The sequence below is a fragment of the Tauraco erythrolophus genome, chromosome 1 (assembly GCF_009769465.1).
Source record: "Tauraco erythrolophus isolate bTauEry1 chromosome 1, bTauEry1.pri, whole genome shotgun sequence".
Lineage (NCBI taxonomy): Eukaryota > Metazoa > Chordata > Aves > Musophagiformes > Musophagidae > Tauraco > Tauraco erythrolophus.
The window spans coordinates 104,996,653-105,015,340 of NC_141465.1; the positions used below are offsets into that span (position 1 = coordinate 104,996,653).

General features: G+C 39.4%; 2 protein-coding genes across 4 annotated transcripts in view; one reads left to right on the forward strand and one right to left on the reverse strand.

Annotated features, from left to right (window-relative positions):
- Positions 1 to 18,688, forward strand: part of LOC104378595 (retinoblastoma-associated protein) — a 49,969-nt gene that overhangs the window by 12,295 nt on the left and 18,986 nt on the right. The window contains exon 1 of one of the 3 annotated variants that reach the window (XM_086620590.1): positions 18,108 to 18,126. The exons of the other annotated variants lie outside the window; for them this stretch is intronic. The gene's annotated coding sequence lies outside the window, so the exon portion shown is untranslated. Of the gene's footprint in view, positions 1 to 18,107; positions 18,127 to 18,688 lie in introns of those variants that run through there. 3 annotated transcript variants of the gene reach the window in all.
- On the reverse strand, positions 4,607 to 5,629 carry LPAR6 (lysophosphatidic acid receptor 6). Its single transcript, XM_009985642.2, has one exon. The coding sequence runs from the start codon at positions 5,627 to 5,629 to the stop codon at positions 4,607 to 4,609; it is 1,023 nt and encodes a 340-aa protein (XP_009983944.1).

The window sequence follows — 18,688 nt, forward strand, 5'->3', positions numbered from 1 at the left end:
CAGAAGTATTAGACTGTGCAAATGTGGCTTTCTGAATTTGCATCCATCTTAAATGAGCTCTATTGAGTACGTTCTGAAAACGTGCTAGTTCAGTGATTGTCAGTTGTATTTGTACAACTTTTTGAGCACTCTGATAATTGGATAACACAGTCCAGGCATTGCAACTAATAGATTTGGAATCGTTCTGATTTACATTCTGCCTTCGCTTTTGAAATGTATCCTCTTTCATTTTGTCAGTGATGCTCAAATGCCAGTAACCCTGAGGTATAAATGGTAATAGTCTAGCAAAAAAGGGAACTTGTCAGTGTTTACAGATCTGCCCAGGTGCAAGAACCTTATAATATTACATATACTGGCTGGAAAAGTATGAACAAATTGCTCTTCATTGATAAAACTCATAGAAAATAACTTGGAAGAATAAATAATGCTAGAGGATACTACGGTCAAGTGGGATTTTCAAAATTATCAGTCTCAAATTGAACTTCAGTGGGTTGACTGTAATTTAGCTAAGTTCTTTTTGTAATTTTGAAATTGTCATCTTTGGTGGTGATGCTGGTTGAAATTACAAATGAAAATCACTTTCACATTTGCAAGAGATGATGGAAGACTGTATAATCAGGAGTCATACGGAAAGGCTGGATGGCAGTCGAGTGCTCCTTGCCTCTTCTAAAAGAAATGAGGCAGTAATGAAAGTAGCGGACTTGAAAGAAAAGGAGGTTTGGTTTTTTAGTTTTGTTCCCTCTCCTCACACACACACACGATGTGAACTTTTTACTGCAGAATGCTATAGATGTTAAAAAGTTTACACGAGTACAAAGGGAGACAACGCAAGCTCACAGGAGAAAAATTTTTGGTGTTGCCGAACGCACAAACACGTCTGACCCACAACATCCTGAGATAAAACTGGTGAAGTGGGACAGCACTTGAAGGAGAGAAAGCCTTGTACGCCTCTCCTACTGTTACCTTCTTCCCCAGGCATCCAGCCTTAGCTGCTGTTGAAGGCAAGATTGTACATTAGCTGAATGTTTGGTGTCTGATGCAGTGCAGCCATTCATATCTTCTCCCTGATCTCTTGAGCTCTTTTCCAATCTTTGCGTTTCTATGGCTGAGGCTACTTTCTTAGGAAATAAAAGTTTGGAGGTTGATTCCAGTTAAGGATTTCTTACCTGAATGAAGTATCGTCCATGTTTTCTTAAGTACTTTTAGATAAAATATATAAAGAAGTATTTGACTTGATGTTTGTATTTTTTTAAGTGTGAAAGACATATATATTGAGTGAAACAAATTTTTGACTTCTGTTCTTTTCCTGAGAAAGCCAGATATTAAAATTTCAAGCTGGATGTAAAAAGAATAAAATGGGAAAGCTTTTGCTTTTAAAGTTATGGTATGCTGAGGTAAATCAGAGGTGTTAATATATAGTTTGTTTCTTTTTCCTTGTCTTTTGAAACTGCTAGGTAATTATCTAGTTATCGATGGCTGCCTGCCTTGGTTTAGATAAAAAAGAAATATGCTTGCAGTCAATTAAATTTTCACTGCTTTTATTTTGATGGTTAATATGCAGTGTCTGCACTCTGTAGGTGAAGAAACCAGACTACAAAGAACAAATTTCTAAGTTCTGATCCTAAAACCAAACTCCTAACCCCCCTGCATAAGCATATGAATAAAAATAATGTACTTTTTAGGAAGTACTGGGTGCAACACATTCAGATGCTCAGGAGCTCTGACAATGTAAGCCATTTTTATTTGAGATGCCTAGGCATGACTGAGGAGGATAACTCCTCATCTAGATTTAAATTTTGGCATAAGCTCTTACCAGAGAGACAGAAGAGTTGGTATCAAAGGCAGAAGCGGAGGGAAGAAGTGCAGCTGTTCGGGAATGTACCAGTGAAAACATTGCTTCATCCGCAGCTCTCCAGGATAATCTTGTTGCAGAACCAGAAAAGGTGGAGAAAAACCTTGTCTGGTCCGGAATAGCTGGTAGCTTGGCTTTATATCAGCTTGTTGTGGGAGGTACAGGTTCACTTCCCCTCTTCTGAATCAGTCAGATCAGGAATTTCTCAAGTAATAGCCAGATTCTCTAAGTTACAGATGTTGCTTTTTTGACAGTGTACTATTTTGGGTGTCCTCCCGTCCCGTGTGTGTCTGTTTCCCACCCCCCTTGCCATGGAGAGAGTGAAGTATGTTTAATAGTAATAAATATAAAGCTTCCTCAAACAATTTTGAGATATCAAGCTGTTAACTGGTCAGAAAGCTATTGTACCGTGTGACACTACGCTATAGCAATCTATTGCCCTGGAGAGTGAGTACAAGGCAGAAGGAGCTACTCTTCATGCTTCCCCAGGCTCTTTGAGCTAATACACCAATCTGCTTGTTCTGCTTTTAAGTCAGTGATTTGATTTTTTTTGTTTGTTTGTTTCTTCCTCTTTTTCCTGCAGTTTTTATAATCTCAGAACGAGCAGCTTCTCTCTACCAGGGTGAGGCTCCAGTGTGCTGTGCTGCTGTAATGCAGAGACACAGCTGAACAAGTTGTCACTCAACTGAGTAAGAGCTTTGCCAGGCTCGGGGAGAGTAGTAACCTAGAAACATAGCCCAGCAGGGACATTAAGGGATTTAGTCTCAATGTCTTTGGAGGGAGTCTGATATTAAACAGATTCTTTAGACAGAGATGCATTGAGACATTAGAGATGAATATCTGGCTTTTGAACTTCAGATTTGTCAGCGGCGTATGGAAAACATACAGAATTTTTACTCATGCTGGGGGTTTCATATGTTTTCTGAAGTCAGATATGAGGCCGAAGAGTTTGGGATTCCCAGCTAAGATAACTGCCTATTTTCGCGTATTATGCACTCATTTATATCTATGCCATCTTTGTAATTTATGCTCATACTATATGAATTTTCATTTCATAAGTTGTGTGGCTAAAGATTTAAAATGCTGTTAAATATGAAATTCAGCTGGCATTAGTTTGTAGCAGGCTTTGAGTAACTCAGTTTTCCAGTAGTAGTGGGCAATATACAGTTGTTTTATCAGAATTAAGTGAAAGCTTCGCAAAGGGAAGTAAACTCAATAGGATAACATATCATATACTCTGACAGCTCAACATGCATTTTCTTCAACATTGGTTTGTGCTTTCCTATACCGCCCTGGAGTAAAAATGCCTCAGTACTATATCTATGTTGCAACTGACTGCCCTAAATCTAAAATGCAAATACATTTTGACTCAGTTCTTATTCTTGACTCCATTGGTTTTGGGGAGGAAAAACCAACACTTATTACTTACTTTTACCTTTTAAATATTTATTTAATTTTACAGCCTGTTAAATTAATGTTGATGAATATGTACACAATGTTCCAATAGCTGGGAAACATTCATAGCAGGACATTTTAAAGCAATTTTATCTATATATTTGTGTTTGTAACAGTAATATATGTAGATTTCTCCTTTTACATGGCTTCGACTTTTCAAAATGTCTCAATTAATTTTGCTAGCATGTAGTCCCAAGTAATTTATTTTGATACTTCATAAAGTTTGCAAGAAAATAGCATTTGAAAATTTAAATGCTCATGTTAAAAATATTTCTAGGGCACAAAGACTGAGAGGATAGTTGCAGTCTCAAAATTACTGTGTCTTGAATTTCTTTATGGGACACCAAATAGTTTCCTAGAAGAAATATTTGGTTCAATGCATATGCTCATTTCTAGTTAGCAAAGGTCATGTTTTTCTAAGAAACTACTGCTTTGAGATTCAATTACCTTATTTGGAGGATGTTATTTTGCTCAAAGTTGTGCCAAGTTGAAGAACCTCTCACAAAAGAGTTTAATAAAGTGGTACTGTACCTAAAGCACTAACTTCAGTCATTGGAGATTATTTTGCTATGATTACACAGACATCTGAGACAGAGGTGAGAAGAAAAACCAGTTTGTCTGAGTTGTTTCCAGATGCCCTAAACTACCAGAAGATTTAATTGCTTTATGGGGGCCAGGCTTGTGGAAAGAGTACATATTTTATCAGATAAACCTGTGAGAAACAAAGTTTTTGTGGCCTATTGGTCGAAGCCTCCTATGAACATAATGGTCACTAAGAGGGAAGGTGCAGGGAGAAAGGCAGGAGGGAGGAGTAAGACAGAGAGAGAAGAGGAAACTCCGGAGCAAACACAGGAGCTGAAGTGATATGATCAATATGGTGCTGTTTTCCTCAGCAACTGGATCCTGCAGTGTAAACCAGGTAGTTTCACCCTTATCCTCAGTAATCTGAAAACCTATATCATTGTAAAAAATGAGCAATTATTTTAACTTCAGGAAAAAAAAAAACACCTACTTTTTCAGATGTTTTTGACTTGACAGGCAGTCTGTGGACTTTGGTTAACCTAATCCGAAAGCAAAAGTTTGTTTCTAGCTTACAACCTGTCAGAACAGATACCTGTCGTAAATTCTTAAAATACTTTTTCCATGTACTGTTATGCTTAATACTTTTACAGTCTTGACTTATAAACTTTTCTGATGTGAAGAAAGTGTAACATCTACATATGAGAATATACTTCCACAGCTGATGGAACGTGCAGGCTTCTCATTCCAGTTTCAGTCCCAGTAGTCTCTTAATACAGTTTATATTGTAGAGTCGCTGTCAAACATTTTCATTTTTATGGTCTGAAGGCTGTGTTGAATGAAGTTTTCCGAAACTGACCTTTCGGAGAATCTGATGTCCCGTAGTCTAGTGGACCGGTTCTTTTTTATTGAATTTTGAATTGTGTCCGATGTAAAGTAATAGACTATAGGGTCAAAACAGCAGTTTGAAACAGCGATGCACAAAGTGATGGGGTACATAGTCCTGACTGCAGTTACCACTGAACAATTAATCCAGGTCTGTGTTCTCATAAGAGAGTAAAGTATTAAGGTAACATTGTAAGGCACAAAGCAGAAGCAGAATATCACCAAATGGACAAAAATCATTTTGAGTACCTTTTTCTTGCTTAATTTATTCCGACTTAATGTAAGCGGTTTGTTCAAAGTCCTTAAGACCACAGTAGAGCAGGTCACGTTCAAGATGAGTGGAATAAAAAACCCAACTATTTCAATGAAGATAACAATCCTGGATAGGTAGGTTTTCCATGTGTCCTCTGAAAAGTTTTCGAAACACGATCTTTGTTCAGTATTATTACGGCGATTCGTAGACTGGAAAAAGCTTGCTGGTGTGCTGCCTGCTAACACGGTTATCCATACTGCAGCACAGACGATTTTTGCATTCCTTTTGGTTCGGAGAGTCTTAGATCGAAAGGGGTGTACTATAGCTAAAAAGCGATCTACGCTTATGCAAGTCAGAAATAAAATGCTCCCGTACATATTTGTATAGAAGAGAGTGACTGAAATCTTGCAAAGAATGTCTCCAAATGGCCAGTTTCTCGCTACAAAGTAATAAATCCTGAAGGGTAATGTAAACACGAAGAGCAGATCCGATATTGCTAAATTAAGCATGTAAGTTGTAGTCTCGTTTCGCATTTTTAACGTACAAGTAAAAATGTAGATAGCAACACAGTTTGCTATGAGGCCAAGAACAAAGACCATACTAAAGATACACCCATATAAAGTATATTTAAAGGAGTCCTCAGTGGAACAATTAGAGCTTACCATTATAATGGTATGTTTAAAATTCCTGTGATTTGGAGATTTCTCTGGTGTTTTTATTGCAACTTTTTTTAAATTCCAGAAGAACTTGCAGATGTATTTGAACTGTGTGCTTCGGTAAATTTGTTGCACCGGAAAGCTTCAGGGAAGAAACACAAGCTCTGTAGCAGGGGAGTACATCTCCAGCAGTAATCACCAGGAGGTCACTCTTCTCTTCCAAGTGCTGTTTGTAATCACATAGCTGATCTTCGAAAGTCAAAAACCATATCATTTGTGGCAGATGAGGTCATCCCGAAGCTTGCTTAGTCCCATTTTCCCCCCCTTGATTCGATCAAGCCGTTGTAGAACTTTTCTGCCTTATCCTTGGCTGCAGATCATGACGGCGAAGTCTTGTCCATCCAAATTTACTGGGAATGCACCTTTTAGAAAATGATTCCCTGGACGCCGCGAAGTGTTGACAGTTGCATTTCTCCCTCAGCTTTCTTTCTGTAAAACGAGCTTTTCGGCTCCTCGGAGCGCGCTTTCTTGCTTGCTGGCCCCGCGGGGCGGGAAGCAGGGAAGCAAGCTGCTTGCGAGGGCAAAAATGAAATTCCAGAGCGTGTTTGTTCCTGCAGAGCACAGCCCTCCACGTCCTGCGCCCCAGCAGCCTCTCTCCAGCCCGGCTTCTTCTGGAGAGGAGAGAAAAGAGCTCAGGCAATTTGTAGCGTGACATCACAGGAGGAAGAGGTCGGACTCGCTGAAGAATGGTTTCAATTCAGTTTGTTTGCCTTCCTCTAATCTGATAATGTGTCTGCTGGGACTGTACCTTGCAGGCGTGCAGAGTGCTGCCTGCTGCAGCTGCAGCCTCCTGTTAACTCTTTCCGTGCTCCTGAAAGGTGCTTTGTCCGTGGTGGTGGAATCCAAAAGCTTTGTCGCAAAAATGTTTTGCTTCGTCAGGAGACTTTTCAGTGTGTGAATAAGTCTCGAGCCTTAAAATTCCTGGTTTTCTTTGGAGATAGTGGTAATTGTGGGATTTTTATATTTTATGTAGGATTGAACTAACGTTATGTTTTTGGATAGAGGTCTTTGCTTGTGATGGATAACATGTTGATCACTGGAAATCAACTGAGCGGTTCTGTCTTAATTCAGTACACCAGTACATACCTTCAGGGGACACAAAGTAAAGTTGATAGATAATTAAATAATTTCACCAAATAATTACTCAAAGGGAGGGGCATAAAGATTATGAACCTGTGGGTTTCTCTGGGATATTCCCAGAACTGAGATGTGTTGCAGCGGGAGGGGAGAATTTAACTTGTTCTGTATTAGAAAGCATATCCCAAGCTCTATTTCTAATCAGAAAGATGGTTCTTTTCACAAGAAAGTATGCTTCTTTTTTTTTTTTTAAATTTTGTGGTACAAAAAGCATTTTCTTCAATATGTAAGCATAAAATTAATATACTAAAATAAATATTGTGCTATGCAATTGTTTCTGATAATTTAAAAGGAGCCAGTTATCGCACATGCACAAAATATTCCCATTAGTCACTGATCAATGAAACAAAAACATGTTGTAACTAATTAAATCGTTAAGTAAATATAAAAAAAAAGCAGCTCTTACTGCCTTTAAGAGCACATATGAGATAAATCCCAGTTTAGACAAACTCATTTATTTAACAACAGCTTGGATAGACTCACTTCTGGCATCAAAACCAGTCTATTTCGAAGTCTTAGAATAACAAATCTCTTCATATCTGGCTGGGTGGCATGGTTCTTTTGATTTTAATCAGTTGCACGTCAGCAAGGCTCTGGGCAAAAACTCTGTAGTCTGCTAAAGGAGAGTAAATAGCACTTCACAGGGTTTTGGCATAGTTTCTTATCATAAGGTATGTCAGACAAAATTCAGAAACATGCAAAAATGGGTCCTCCTCCTTTTGTTTCAGGTTTTCCCGATAAGTTTCTTCTGTGAAGCTATTTCACCTTGATTTTTCAGGTGAAATCAAGTAGTTTCACTTCAATAGGCTATAACCACAAGAAACCTTTTTGACTGGTTTTGAAGTTCATACCTAACCGTAAAGCGTAGCACATTTTCCGCTTCTAAGTCGGCAAGAAATGAAACGTGAGCTTGGCAGAATCTCCTGTGTGTCCAGCTTAACGTGCATCCTAGCATAGAGTTGCCTTACCTGGCTTTCCTCGCAAAAGCAGTCGCGCGTGGTTAAGTTTTGTTTCTGTTCCCGGCAGCCTTGCACGGTGAAAGGGGAGTTTTCCTGCACTCAGTTACTGGAACGAAAATCCTTGAAGTACAGAAATTTGAGGTCACATGTCAAAACCTCAAGCGGTATTTCATGTTTAGAGAGAGAAGTGAATGGAAATGAGGAGTTCTCTGTTACTTGTCAGTACTTGATTTTCAGTTTGGGCAGAGGTGTGGGTGCGCAGAGGAACGGTGGGGATGTCTGACCAGGGGCACTGTCCATTCTACCGCAGTAAATGTGTTTTCAGAGCAAGCGTGAAGGTGCATCCTCAGCCTTCAGCTTGTCCATCAGACCCCTGTCTTGCTGTGATGAACATCGGCACTACTCAGAGCTGTGTTTTAGGGGCTTGGGTGTATGATTTTGCTGTCATTGGGACTTTCTCATGCCCCTGCACCTTTTTGGTGCAGAAAAGTACGTGCACCTTACACTAGTTGAAGAACTAAGTGATATCCATATGCGTCCAGAAACAGCATTCAGTTGCTGGGTTTCTCCACCTGCACAAGAAAATTTGAAAACCCCAAGCTGACAGGTTTTTACTTGGTATCCTGTTTCAGTGAGGAGGTATATGACTGAGCAGGCAGTCTGACTCATTTTATTGTAAAAGCGTGATGGCGAAGGTGAATTGCATACCCCTTTTCTTAAATTAGATATGGCTGATTGTTATCAAGCAGTGTTTCAATGTGTGAGAGCTTCTCTGAGCTGAATAACCTGTCTTAGCACACCATGAGTCGTGGGAGTCGAGCAATGTGAGAGGGGAGGAAAATTCATCGCGTGCTCTGCTTTCGTTGGATCACGTTTCAAGATGTTGGACTCTGTGCTGTCAGATTTGGAAAAGCCTTCAGTAAGCCCCAACGCTTTAAAAACAAGTCTATCAGTAATTATGGAGGAAGAATTGACGTGGTAATGACCTTGCTTATGCTCCTTTACCACGGGTAAATTTTCCTTTAGGATGGGGAGGGGGGATACGTAGGAGGAAGCAGCTGGAGGGAGGGCCCTGTATGCTGAGGGTTTTTTTTTCTCCAGAGGAAACGATGCTGCCGCTGCAGGGAGATACATATGTAAGTTTGTCCGCCTTTCTGCGTCAGAGACAGGAATGAATTAGAACCTGTCCTTTGTTTCTAGTTCTAGATGAGCAAAGACTGCATTTCAATCAACAAGTTTCCTGTGGCTCTTGAAGAGGCATCAACAGCAGAGTGAACATGGACTCCTTAAAGCTAACTGCTGATGAGATGCTTGAAATCATCTCTCGCTTCCTCAGTGAACAGATTTCGTACACTCCTTCAGTCTGTTACCACTTAGCTCTGCTTCTCTGAGTTTAGACACCTGAGTTTAGATATCTAGGACTCTTGATCTTGGTCTCGTGAGTGACCTTGAATTTGTGTGGCAAACCTATTTCAGCATTGAACAGGGATGCTGAAGGAAAAGTCCCTATAACCCTAGCAGCGTGCTGGTAGAGTGGCTATAGGACACTGCCACTAACAGCTGCTGCTTCCTGCTACCCCAGATGTCATAGAGTTGGAGACTTGTTCGCATTTAGGACACAGGGGCAGGATCTCTTAAGTTGACAAGTCCAAGGTGAGAGGTAAAGAAATGCTTCACTGAACTAAAACAGATATTGGAAGGCTTTCCAAGCCTTTGGAGTTGTTTTGCCCGGTATTGTGTGTTCCTCTGATGTTACCCGAGCCTTCAGTCCTGGAATCAAACAGAAGTTGTAGTCTAAGGTGAAATGAATTTGCGTCCAGTTTTGGGCCCCTCGCTTTAAGAGAGATATTGAGCTCCTGGAGTTGAGTCCCCATCCCTGGATGTGTTTAAGAATAGGGTGGATGAGCTACTTGAGGATATGGTTTAATGGGGATTAGGGATGGTTGGACTCGATGATCTCTAAGGTCTTTTCCAACCTAGAAATCTATGAAATCTATGAAGTCCAAAGAAGGGCGACTAAACTGGTCAAGGGGCTGGAAAATAAAACTTATGAGGAGCGGCTGAGGGAGTTGGGGCTGTTTAGCCTGGAGAAGAGGAGGCTGAGGGGAGACCTGATTACAGCCTACAAATACTTGAGAAAGGATGGTGGGGAGGTGGGGGAAGGGCTCTTTACATTAGTGATGGGTGATAGAACAAGAGGAAATGGGTATAAGCTTAGTCAGGGGAGATTCAGGTTGGATGTTAGGAAGTATTTCTTCTCTGAAAGGGTTGTCAGCCACTGGAATAGGCTGCCCAGGGAGGTGGTTGAGTCCCCATCCCTGGATGTGTTTAAGAATAGGGTGGATGAACTACTTAGGGATATGGTTTAATGGGGATTAGGGATGGTTGGACTGGATGATCTCTAAGGTCTTTTCCAACCCAGAAATCTATGAAATCTATGAATTTTGAACTTGTCTCATGTACTGTGTTTAGCCCGGCGCTGATGCTGCTACTGAAAGCTCTTACTTTAGAGGAAAAAAACAACTTCAACATTAATAACATTGTAATAAATAATGTAAAAATAAATTCTTGTAGTGCTTCCAAGGCCAGAGTACGCACTGTTAAAAGAAGGTTGTCAGAGATGGACAATATGCTGTATGTAACTCCATGATTCTATAACTGATGTTATGGCTTTTAGAGGCACGACTGTATCGTGGTACAGGCATCTGTTCTCACTTCAGTTAAGCACGCTTATGCAAAGAACTCATTCTTTCGGTTGCAGTGGAGACAAAACCTAGCAGGACAGTATTTTCTTTGCCCTAAGTGTTATTATTTATCCAGTCATTTTCACGGGTTTTAGCATTTTTAGTCTGCTTACTGGAGCTTCTCTTTGGGCATGTGTATGTACAGGAAGAAATTTATTATGGTTGAGATTTAGGCTGGGAGCCAGGAAGCCTGTTTCTGACTGTGCCACAGGTTTTTCTGTTCCAGTCCTGGCAAAGTTTTCGATGACTTTGTGCTTTAACTTCCATCCGTGTAAGAGCTCGTTCACTTCCTCACTGGGATGCGAGGCTATCTTAACTGTTAAATACTGTTCGAAGTCCTTGGATGGAAAACCCTTTATGAAATATAATATTGAGATAATTACAGTGGCTAGTGAATGTGATAAAAATATAGGAAGGTTAAAATTTTGTATTTTTAGATTAGATGCCTGCCAAGAAAAAGTATCTTTTAAAAGATTTCACTTGGTGCAACTCCATAAGTCTATAGGGAAGTAGGTGTAGAGAAAGCAGGGCTGGGGACTACCTTTCAGGAGCTGCCTGCTCAGACACTCATAAGCTGCTGTAAGACTGCTTCTAGTAAGTGGCTTAAATGCAATGATGGTGTCCACTTACAGAGACAGTGTGAAGTAGTTAACGCACTGAAAATTCTCTTTTTCCCTCTTAAAAATTTTCCAGTGTAGTAGACAAGTCTTAAAATGAGTATTATAAGACTATAATACAATAGACTATAATATAATAGACTATTTTTATCTAGCCAGACTAATCCTGCATGACTGTTGCATAGCCAGTTAAAGACTCCTCTGTATCAGGAAACTTGTAGCTTCATGCAAATGAAACTACACCTACAAATTACAAGTAAAAGTTAAAAGAAAATGAAATATTTTCTGCTGAAAGTTTGACTGAGCTTCTAGAACCAGTCTTCCTGATTAGTTTTTGGTTTACTACCTATGTTGTAGTACCTAGCTGCCAAAAATCTTTCAAATATTTAAAAAAAAACAAAGCAACAAAAAAAGGCAAGAGAAGCTAAAGTATTTGGGCTGTGAGTCTTAGGTTCTCTAAGTTAAAATAATTTCTCTATATGTGTAATTGCTTAGAAAGGGAAAAGGAAGCTTGGAATAAAACCAGAGTTCTTCATTCCTGTGCATTTGAAATGCTTCTCTTTTCTCTTTAGAATTGTTTAGATGTCCTCTATAGGAAACACAACTGCTCCTCTCCTGCTTGCAGAAAGAGGAAACAGTTTCTCTCCTTTTGTGTAAATTCAGGCTGCTGGAGTTCTTTCCCCGCCCCCCCCTCTACTCTTGGATTCATGGAGAGGAGGGCTTTTTAAAAACCAAGTATATGCGTAGCAAAGGTATTTTGTTATTGCAGTCTCTCTAAATAACTTGAGCCCAACAGATCACTTTGGTTCTTGTTCTTAAAAATCTGTGCAATGAATGTGACAATCATACTTTAAGAAATGCCACTTTTAGTCAAATTCTAGTTCTGAAGCACTTCTTCACATTTTGTTTCATGTCCATGTATGAGTAAGCAGTTTCTTTGAACCACTTTAGTTACTTACACGAAGTCCCTTGCTTGTTGTTTCCTATAATGTCCTTTATATACTCAGTATTGCAAAGAGAAGTGGACTACGGAGAACGTTTTACTTAAGAAATACTGTGTAAAAGCTGATCTAGGCAGAAAGGAAAACCAATATGTGTTGATTAATAATTTTTAAGCAACTGAGAGGTAAATGAGTATATTCTGTTGCTTTCCTAGCTGGAACCATCTGCTTTGAAGTGAAATTTCAGATCTAAAGTGCTGCTCTTTGGACAGTCATTGCAGTATCCTTTAGCGTAATATAATCCTTAAGAATACTTACAAATCTATTTGAGGCTTTCTAAATACTCTAATTTATGGGAGAACTTCTTAAGAGAGTGAGAAAATGGGAGAATCTTTAAAAATACCACTAATTTGACATTATTTTTCTTGTTTAATTTTGATTTTTCATAACAGGTTTTTTTGAGCGAGGTTTTGGAAAAAACTGTCCATGCACAGTGATGGAGAAAAATGCAGAACTGTGTGAAGTTTGTCGTACAAATTCTGAAGATATTTTTAGAATATTTCATTTCAGAAATATGAAATATTACATATTTCCGTTTACATTTTAGAGCTTGTTCTTGGCATTATTTGGTTTGTTGACCACAATAGTTGAGACAGAGATTGAAAATATAGGATTTTTTTTTGAAGCACCATACTGGAAATTTGAAAGTAATTTTTGTGATAGCATAATAGAAATGTGCAGTGTCTTCACGGTAAAAGAAGCTTTGTTATCTCAACGGTCCAGTTAATGCTAATGACCACATTAGGCTTACCTGGAACTATGTGAACGGTATCATGGAATAGGCAGATTGGTTGTTCGCATTGTACATACACACGAGCAGTTACAGCAGTGTTGTAGGCCACTAACAGATGACTGATAAATACTTGCATGAAAGGTCTTGAGTTGCATTTGTTGTGTAACTCACGGAAAGTCCCAGCAGCAGTTTTTGCTTACATTCTCAAAAGTTTTGATGTGCAAAGTAAATTTTTTTCTGAGAACGTGATTATAAAGATACCCAGAGGCAACAAGCAACAATTGGATAAGATATTATCAACATGTCCATTTGTTATCCGATACTTTTAAAACGGTGGCCCTCACCTCCCTCTGGTACGTGCAGCAATAGCAGGTAAGAAATGCCACACCTACTTACCTCTCCCTGCAGCCTCAATTTTGAATTCTTCATTTTCTGTAGTTACGAACAGCGTGTGTGTATGTGTGTTAGGCACTGCCGCCTTAAACCTCTGCCCCTTCATAGAGCCTCACGTTAAGGGAGAAATTACTTTGCATGAAGAACAAAATCACCATTTCCCTTGCATCTTTGGAGTAGTTTAATGACCCCACTTGGCAAGATAGGAAATTCTTGAAAGGTGATTGACAATGGTTCTGCTGCTGTGTCGTACAGTATTTCTCAGAGACCCTACAGTATATGTAATAGACATAGAAACATAGAATCATAGAATGGTTAGGGTTGGAAGAGACCTCAAAGATCATCTAGTTCCAGCCCCTGTACAGATGTCTGTTAGAGGCAGTGAAATGGAGAATTGGCAGTTCATAAATTGTATCCAGATATATCCTGAGGTGATGTTTGAAGTTGTACTTTATAGATTAATGCAGGAAAACTTCTTTATATATATTGCAGTGTATTCCATGGAGAAAAAGCAGCATGGCATCATGCATTAGAAGTGTGTGATTACAACATAGAAGCTAAGTGTAGCTGATCTTACAGTAGGCTAGTGGGAGGTTAGATAAAACAAAATCTTTTCCAGCTTTAATCTATAGGTTGAGTGGCTTAAAAGGGGTGGGCTAAAAAACAAAGTTAAAGGATCATAAAGATGAAAAGCTTGAAAAATGGACATTGACATTGTTCAGAGGAAAGGAAAATGGAAAAAGGATTAGTAAATAATCTTAGCAACATCATTTTGAATTGACTGGAATAGGACAAATAGGGATAGAATTAATAGGAATAGTACCTGGAGTACTTTGTTCAGCTCTGGGGCCCCACAACACAAGAAGGACGTGGACCTGTTGGAATGAGTCCAGAGGAGGGCCACAAAGATGATCTGAGGGCTGGAGCACCTCACCAATGAATACAGGCTGAGAGACTGGGGTTGTTCAGCCTGGAGAACAGAAGGCTCCGGGGTGACCTTATTGCAGCCTTCCAGTACCTAAAGGGGGCCTACAGGAAAGCTGGAGAGGGACTTTTTGGAAGGGTGTGTAATGATAGGACAAGGGGCAATGGATTTAAAGTGAAAGGGGAGATTTCGATTAGGTGTAAAGGAAGAAATTCTTCACTCTGAAGCACTGGCACAGGTTGCCCAGAGAAGCTGTGGATGCCCCATCCCTGGAAGTGTTCAGGGCCAGGCTGGATGAGGCTTTGAGCAACCTGGTGTAGTGGAGGGTGTCCCTGCCCATGGCAGGGGGGTTGGAACTAGATGATCTTTGAGGTCCCTTCCAACTGAAACCATTCTATGATTCTGTGAATTTCTAATGAATTTTTAAAGTGTCAGGCAGGAAGAGAGATGCCTAAGAACAAAATACCTGAGTTCCCAAACTCTTATTTGCATATTTTGACCTTTAAAAAGCTGTGATGACATAATGTCAGTATATGAAATTTCTCTCTACCTTATATGCAGGAAATAAGTTAAATGACTTTCCCTAATACCGTGGCAAATTCTGGCTCTACTCAAGCTTATACTTTCTAAATCATAGGATTATAAAATCGAAGTTTAATTGGAGTTGGCAGAAATTTGCCAAATGTTCCATGACTAAAAATTCTTACTCAAAATACTTTGCAAGTGCAAAACATGACTGTTTTATGAAAAAAATAAAAAATCAACTGCTATAGGAAGGAAATGGAAGAAGCTTCATGAATTATTTTGGAAGCTCTTCCAAACATACAGGATGAAATGGGTCAGAGGATCAGAACTTGTAGAAAGAAATTTGTAAGGCAATTACTTTTTATTTTTCAGATCTTAAGTTTAATTTTTTGCCCAACATGTGTTCTCTGGCCAGGATTGAGGTAGGCTGATTCCATGTCAGGATTACTGGTGTTTATCCACATAGTTGTTGAGGATGTATTTCACTTTCATGCCAAATTACTTGCAACCACTGCATCAAGTGCTTGTAGCCTCTTGCACTTTTGGTCAAATGGAGGCCTCTGATTTTGTATGAGAGAATTTTGACCTCTGCTTGTTAGAGGTTACAGCACAAAGCCTGCAGTCACATTCCTATTCTCTTTTTTATAAAGGATAACATTATGAAACTATTGAAAGAATTTATCATAGTCATTCAACAAGTTTTATGTGAATTCATATAGTTTCAGAAAGCAGCTATGGTGTTAATTTGGTTTCCTTCACAAAATTGGAATGTAAGAAGTTAGGGGAAAAAAAAGATTTGTAAGAATTGTTCAAGCTGGTAAGCTAATTAGTATAGATAAATACTGACACGAAAACGCTTGTCAGGGGAGAACTGCTGCCAAGAAGCAGAACTTGGACTTGATTAATGTGAACTATTACTTTCTAAATGTAAAAGTCAGCAAATAACCTCTTTAAATTCTGCATCATAAGATCACTTAAGTTATTATTTAGCATATCATTAGTACTGGTAAACAGCTATTACAAGTACTTCAGCTGATTTCTGCCCCCCACAACTGCTCTTTCCTTCCAGCTCATATTCTGAAGTTTTATGAAACAGATTAAGTACTTTATGAACTTTTAAATCACATTATTGACCATGTTTAGCAGTTTTATTTTCAGTGTGGCGATCAGCTAATACCTAGAAGGTAAGAAAGGAAACTCAAAACTTTGGAGGAGGGTCAAAGGACATGCTTCTCATATGATGTTTTAAATTTTTCTGCTGAAATCTTGAAAGATATGGAGTGAGGCTCTCAAACGCAAAAGGCATAGTGTACGTTAGAAAAGGAAAAGCCTTTTTCCATCAACTAAGCTTCTGCAGAAGTCTGAAGGTTGGTTGAAAGAACATTTGTCACAAATGAACCATTTTCACTTCAACCGTGTTAAAAATCGTCCTGGAAGGGGTAAAGCGTTTGTCTGGGAAATGTTGGTTTGACCCTGGCAGGAGAGGGAAGGCTGGAGCCCACATCTTGCACTCTGACTAAGTGCTTTCGTTGCGAGAGATTTCTCATCCTTTGCTGTGAGTGAGTCCTCTGAAACAAGGCCTTTACCCTCAGAAAATTGCACTATAGTGAGAACAGAAGCTTTTCCCTGCAGTTCCCAGTGAGCTGTCTGTGTAATAGGGTTTGGCTCCCCCAGGCACTTCCAGTGGTGCTGTTGGAGTGAGGTCCAGGTAGTGGCATGCAGCCTGCGCCGTCCTGCACACCTCTTAAGTTTCTGGGCTTTGTCAAACTTTCTCAGCTGCTGTCTGTGGTCGTTCAGTGGTATGGATGGAAAAAGTTAACTTTTGGTTATGCAAGTCCTTCAAATCTGAGGTAGAAGCAGTAGTACTGAAAGGAATTAGCTCTAAGTTGCAGTAGTTATCAGTCACATCATCTTTGAAAGAAAAAAAAATGTTGCTTGATACGGAAGGCAGGGTGTAAGAGTGAGCAGATTAGGTACCTATTATTTAGGAGCAGACCACGAAGGTCCTACTTCTGCTGACAAATATTACCGTAACACACTCTGTATTTCTTGAATTCATTGGGTTCTGATATGGTTTTTATGATTGTCTTAAGCAGTTTTCAGTGTGGGCTGTTGCTCAAAATAATCCTATTATCGTCCCTTCAGGCCCCTCTCTCTGCTTCTTCCCTTGTGCTGTGTGTATGTACACACTCAGCTGACTGAGGAGAACTATTTAGTTTAAAATTAATCCTGACAAATATATAATTTCCACAGTCATAGCTGTGCTAACAGTAAAGCAAGGGACGGAGCAGAAAGCGCAAACGTGTAACTTAGGGAAGTCCCAGGGCACATAAACTGATTTAAGCTGATTGTGAAACTGTGCTTTAAGTGCACAACAATTTTGTTGTTTGACTCTTGACCAGATGTTAACTTAGCGTTGGTTAAACCATGTGAAGTTTAAAAGCCTCTGCAAAGCTGAAGAGTGCTTCTGGAAGACCACCCTATAATTTATTTTCATGTAAATGGTTTGAAATAGTGATATTTATAATATAATAAAAGAGAGCCATGTAAGCCTGATTAATTTTTCCACAAAGGAGGATAAAAATGAGCAGTAATATGAACATATTATGCATACTCATGCTTCCCTTTGAGATGAATAAGGATGATGCAGGATGACAGCTTTGTAAGGCAACTATCCAATTTGGACTCCATCAAGGACGCTGCAAGTTTTCTTACTGACTTCAGGATGGTAGATGCTTTGGGCTGACTGTCTTCAGTATTGGTCTTGGTTTTGCTAATACTAGATCCAAAACAAAGTAACTCCTTTAAATTTGACAGCTATTTCCATGCATTCTTTGTCTTTCTTCCTCTGAGATAGGCGAAAACTGGATTGTATAAATGCACAGAACAACTTAAATGTATATACCTAAGAGTGAATCAGTGTGAAAATAGTAAGTTTCCTTACCACAAGCAAAGTGTTAAAATGTCACGGTCAACTTGTGTTTTTAAGTCTTCTTTTTATTCTCTGATTTTCTGAAACAGGCAGTTTTTCCTTATTAAAATACAACAGAAATCTATCGTACTATGGCTTTCATTTCATGGAAATTTTACTTCCTTTAAGATAATCCTTTTAGAGCTCACCTTTATAGTAGAGTTCATAAAACAGATGGGCTTTGGGGTTTTTTTAAGTGAACTCTCTGTTTCTGTCCCTCAGCCTTTCTTAATAGTGATTTCCAGGTTCTCGGAGGAAGAAGGGTGCTTGGAGATCTCTATAACTGGGATTGGAAACTGTTTATTTAATCTGTCTGCCCATGCTGTGCATCTGCACTGTTCTTCCTGCACAGACCTGTCAATCCAAATGCACTTTTAGTTGCTTTTGCCATAGCTGTGCTCAAGGCCGTAGGCGCAGCTGAAGTCTTCGTGCCTGCAAGAGGTAGGTTTTTTACAGTTCAAGCACACTGAGCTTCAGTATTGCACCGTGTGCTGATGGCAGGAAATGAGCGAAGTAGAAAGTACATGAAAGGTAGTTTTAGGAGAAATGGCTGACCTGCGGTTCAGATTTGGTTTTCTAGTGCGGATAACAGGAGAAGCTGTAAAATTCAACAGACTTCAAATTGCGTCATTTTCTACATAATGTGTGACTTTTACATGCTTTGGAGTTTGAGAACTAAAGGGAAACATTTTGGGGGGCTTCTATATGCCTGGTAGTTTAAAATTCCTTGGAGGGAGCGGAAAGCCTCCAAGTCATCTCAGCCTTCTCACATTTGCTCAAACCATAGAAAGTAAACAGTACCAAGTTTGACTTGGTTATATGAGACTTCAGTAGAACAGTGTTCAAATATTTAAATTATTTCATGCACAGTGTTAGTTCATAGCATGATCAAGTTTTAAAATGGCTATGATGTCTTTTAAAACACTCATTAGTGAGGTTCTATTTTGAAATTGCTAAAAGAGAGACCTCAACTTGATTGTAGGGCTAGCAGAAAGAGTTTGAA